The sequence below is a fragment of the Salvia hispanica genome, unplaced genomic scaffold (assembly GCF_023119035.1).
Source record: "Salvia hispanica cultivar TCC Black 2014 unplaced genomic scaffold, UniMelb_Shisp_WGS_1.0 HiC_scaffold_1432, whole genome shotgun sequence".
NCBI classification, from domain to species: domain Eukaryota; kingdom Viridiplantae; phylum Streptophyta; class Magnoliopsida; order Lamiales; family Lamiaceae; genus Salvia; species Salvia hispanica.
In genome coordinates, this window is record NW_025951730.1 from 740 (window position 1) to 5,765 (window position 5,026).

The 5,026-nt window shown below is 35.5% G+C and overlaps 1 protein-coding gene across 1 annotated transcript; it reads right to left on the reverse strand.

The window, feature by feature from the left end:
- Window positions 1–814: 814 nt before the first annotated feature.
- Window positions 815–3,755, reverse strand: LOC125198412 (cineole synthase 1, chloroplastic-like). The gene is made up of 7 exons (XM_048096760.1): window positions 3,496–3,755; window positions 3,175–3,421; window positions 2,719–3,085; window positions 2,433–2,651; window positions 2,302–2,362; window positions 1,565–1,629; window positions 815–1,376 (listed from the first exon to the last, which is right to left on the reverse strand). Exons 1-7 carry the CDS (start codon window positions 3,727–3,729, stop codon window positions 815–817), a joined length of 1,755 nt encoding a protein of 584 aa, XP_047952717.1. The 5' UTR covers window positions 3,730–3,755.
- Window positions 3,756–5,026: the final 1,271 nt, after the last annotated feature.

A 5,026-nucleotide genomic window follows, 5' to 3' on the forward strand; every position in this document is an offset into this window, starting at 1 on the left:
TCAGAGAATGTATGGTGGTGTTGTGGGGAATTTATTTTTGATGTTTATACTGCATTCTGCTTTTACATGCTTGAAGTTTAGTGGATATACTTGCATTTCACCAGAATGTTGTATCAGAGATACAAGTAGGTGTGACTCAGGACCTGATCCACTCTTTTTTGGTGATGAGTTGCCACAGGCGTACTAACATTTGTGTAACCTTGCCACTGTATATATCTTCCGTTATAGTCTTCTTTCGTTGTAATGCTTATTTAGCGTTGATGACTTGTGCATAGAAGGAATGAAGACGTGCTACTTTTTAGACTTTTTGGGTCCGAAAGGTTTTCCTTTGCGAACATCATCCACGTGAGTCATATATAGTTGCACATGTTACTGAATGTCTTTTAACGTCTAACTGGGAGTTCTGGACATGAAGTTGGCACTGGTTTAACTCAACATCTTTTGTTATTAGGGTCATTGGTTTTGATCACCGGAAATCAGTGCTTTCCCAAATTTCTTCAAGGGAAAATTCTGATCCGAATATTTCAATTCATGTAAATATTGTTGGAAATAGAAAGCAGAGTACAGCAAGAAGAAAGAAATAAACGCAGCCTTTGTGTATTAGAAGAATGACTCAAAAGGACTTATTTATTCCATTAACGCGAGGTGCTATTTATAAGCCCTCTAAAAACACAACGTTCAAAATATCTTAACTAAAAATAGCTAACAATCAGGAACACTATCTAAACAATACTAGCTAAGAAATAGGAATGCTGAAAGCTAACAAAGACTAAGTCACGATAAGCTTGAGCTGTCAATTATGAGTCAACAATCTTCATTCAACACTCCCCCTTGATTCATAATTGCACACTCCGAGCATATTTCTGAACTTGACGTGCTTCTCCGAAGACAACGATTTGGTGAAAATATCAGCCAAGTTCTCAAGGCTGCTGCAAAACTTCAAAGAGATGACCCCTTCATTAATCAAATCTCTTATGAAGTGAAACTTAATATCGATGTGCTTCGTTCTCCCGTGCATAACTTGATTCTTTGCAATCGCAACAGTTGATCGATTATCACAGAAAATTCCAGTAGCCTGCTTCTGCTCCTGCTCGAAATCAGCCAATACTCTTCTCAACCACAGTCCTTGACAAGCTGAAGAAGTGGCAGCCACATACTCTGCCTCTGCAGTCGAAAGCGCTGTTACTCCTTGCTTCTTTGAGCTCCATGTTACAGCTCCTGACCCGAGATTGAACACGAAGCCTGAAGTACTTCGCCTATCATCCACCGAACACGTAGGTGGACATAATTGGTTTGTTAGGCTCTGAAAATTATGTGATGCGCTACTCACTTTCTCGTACTGAAATGTGTCTGGTTTGAATGCAGAGATCATGTTGCTGCAAAGTAAATTCGAGCAGGATAAAAAGCGGATACAACAGATGCGAGATGCGAGGAAATTCCGCCCCTATTAACTGCTTACCCCTCGAGTTTCAGAGATTATGCTTGGATTTTAATTTTTCGCTCGTCATTGTAGATTCAAGGTTGAGTTAGTTCGCTGAATGGAGTTAGAGATTTATAGGTTCACTCTGGAAAGCATTGCTGTAGCTGCTTTCCCTTTACCAATTGGCTCTGAAGATATACTGATTTTATCTGCGCAGGAACATACACTTTAAATTTTAAAACATATTTATTCCGATTCAAACAGACAAAAGCATGGGAGCAATGTATCATGCAACTAAAATTATACTACTCCATATGGAAATGTTCATCTATTACTCCATCCGTCCGTTCATAAAAACTAGTCTCATTTGAAATATTAGGAGCACTGTATCATGCACCTAAAATAGATGTTTGTAATTTGAAATACGTGTAATTAATTTACACTAAAGAAGCTCTGTTATTTGCCTGTGTTTTTAAGATCATTATTGCACTGAATATGAGATAATCATTTGTCGTTATAAACATTTGGTCAGGCTCATAGAAAGGGGTCATTGAAAGAGTTATTTCTTGTTGTTAAAGATGAAGAGAGATTGAAGTAGAATATGATATTGAAAGTGCTTACTTAGCAACCAACTTTGAGGGAAATAGAGAAAACGACATGGTGAAGATCTTCCTTATTTTATTTATTTACAACCAAGTTTTAAGTTCGTCTAAAATTTCGGACTTCAGTCAAAGTTCGTGATATTGACAATACAAACACTACATGCACACGCGCACTACATACACATACAACTTTGCCTCTCAAGTTTGAGCATAATGTGCCTTTCGGGTGTCGAATATGATTATCAAAACCGAAACATATTTAACAATAATGTATATAACAAGTGTAAGATAACATACTTTCATGTAAGGAGGAAGTTTGTCAATTGATTCAATATCCCATCTGACCAAAATTTACACAAAATTAACATATACTATAATTATTAAAATTGTATAATTATTATAGTACTAACCTTCTAATAGCATCTGTGAATAGTTGGAGCTCTTCAAGAGTGCCATAAACATCATAGATATCATCTATAGCTGTAATAAGAGCATTTATTTTGGCAAGCATTATCCTCTCGAATCCATGTTCGCGACGTTCGACCATTCCATTCGCCCAATAGTAGCATTCCACTATTCTATCTCTTATAAAGGGAAGCTCTTGAGCAAGCCCAGTCCTCTCCCACCACCTATCATGACAATAAGTATTAGTGTTTCAATCAAGAAAATGAATTAATTATCAGCATATTCTTTCACCTAGAGGTCTCTTTGAGTTCTTCTAAAAATTGTGCTTGAACAATGTTTATGTCCAATTTGGCTAGCTCTAGCACAACTGGATTCATGTCTTGTCTCTTCTTGTAAGCATCGATGAAGCCTTTCGCATATGGCATTTGAACCCTCCAATGAGAAGGGAACTCAAATGCAGCTTCAACTGATGATAAGAGATGAATATCATCAATTTCATGATCAACTACTCTTTGATGGAGAGATTTAGCAGCAAATTCTCTAGCAATTTCTAGCGTTTCTTCGCCATGTGTTGCTAGAAACGAAGCTTCGTAGAGTTGTAGCAATCCTTTGGTATCGAAATCAGTAGCCTTGTCATTCTTGAAACAATCAAACACATCTGCATTCATTTTTCATTTGATTAGTTTCACCATCAATTATATAAATATTTATTAAGTACTACTAGAATTACTAATTAGGTATAGAGACCTTGAGAGATGGTGAAGCCATATTGTCTGAGGAGTCTGAATCTAAGAGATGTTGAGTACAAATCCCTTTCATCTAACTCATTCTTCTCCAAATATTTGGTGTTTAATATTTGATCGATTTCGTTTCTAAAATGACAAGATATACCGAGCCTTCTTAGATCATCGATCAGCTCCAAACGTTGTCCCTGCAGCAACAATCTCTTCACCTTCTCAATCAGAGTCGCCGCCTTTTCAAGTTGCTTCTCTTCCTACAGGCATTTGTAATGTAATATAAGATGCTATAGAATTCGAAATCATGAGAATCCATCGTATATTTAGTTACCTTATACTCAAATTCGAACGATTGAATAGAGTCGTAATCCCAAAGAGTAGGCTGGTAGCCTCCAGTTCGTCGTTCAGTTTCGATCTCATTACCCACTTGCAATGAGCAACGGGCATGCTGACCGTCTCGGGAAGTGGCTGAGGTTGCAGCAGTGAAACAACGTCGTTTTGAAGATACCTTAGAAATAAAACTAGTGTCCCTAGGAATCGCAAATTGCACAATAATACTTGACATCTTGTGCTCAATATAATTGATTTCTTCTTAACTTTGTTAATTTGATTTATTTCGTGTAATGTTGCATGTATATTTATGTCTCAACTCTCAAGTTGTATGTTAGTACTATTTGTGCCCTCTTATTTAGGGAACTAGTTATTGTGTGGTCACTTCTGAATACGCCATATTCACAAACACTATCTAATTTGTGCTCAATTTCAACTTCACCCCATTATTAATTTCATACTATTCAAACACTATTAAAAATATCATGCTTAATTTCAACTTACACTTAAGTGTATGTTAGATATATTAATTGTATATTTTGAACGCCGGCATAGAAAATTCATGCGATTATTAATAATATAATTATGTTTGGGTTTGGTTGTATATATAAATAGTTCTCTTACTTCTCTACTTAGAAGGTGCATGTTACTCAGTGGCAGAGCCAGACTCTTAACGATGAGGACCCAAACAACTATCCCTCCGTCCACAAAAAATAGTCTCATTTATAGACGACACAAGTTTTAATGATAAAGTGGTAACATAAGAGAGAGAATGTATAAAAATGTGGATAAAGTAAGAGAGATAAAAAGAAAAAGAGGTAAAGTATAAGAGGAAAATTTTCTATTTTTATAAATGGAACTATGTTTTGTGGACATTACAAAATAGCAAAATGAGACTTTTTTCGTGAATGGAGGAAGTATTAAAATTTATTTAGTATGTTCAGTGTTCGGAACAACTCGAACATAAGCTATAGAAAAAGTTGTGCGTGAGAAATAGATAATAAGAAAAATATGAATATATTTTTTAGGACATTGCATTGATATTAATTTTACTAATATTATACTATAATTGATATTATATATTTATGTGTATTGAAATATTTTTATTCTTAAATTATAAATATCATTCTTTATGAATACAAATTGAAATCGTTTATGCAAAATTACTAGAGAGAAAACCAATAAAAATAGTAATGTGAGAAAATCAATAAATAGTCTAAATGGATATGATAAAAATCAGGGAGTAATTATTATCTACTAATACCAGAAAATCTGGAAAAAAACATATAAGAACGGGTAAGATATCAGTTAAGTGAATGAATGAATGATAAAATCTCGCGGATGAATGGCCCGTATTCACATCAGCTGCGCTAACTACTGATGTGATAAATGTCGCATACATATATAATATATACTAAATGTTCAAATGGCTGGGGCCCCCCTGGCCCCACCGTGGCTCCGCCACTGATGTTACTATTTTTGCCCCTGCGCGGGCATGTTAAATTCACGTGACATCACTTTCAAAACACTAA

Coding starts and splice junctions, on each gene's coding strand:
- LOC125198412 (XM_048096760.1), bottom strand. CDS start 3,729: ATGTCAAGTATTATTGTGCAATTTGCGATTCCTAGGGACACTAGTTTT. Junction 1,630..2,301: donor AAGTATGTTATCTTACACTT/GTTATATACATT, acceptor GTTCCTGCGCAG/ATAAAATCAGTATATCTTCA. Junction 1,377..1,564: donor CTACAGCAATGCTTTCCAGA/GTGAACCTATAA, acceptor TTTACTTTGCAG/CAACATGATCTCTGCATTCA.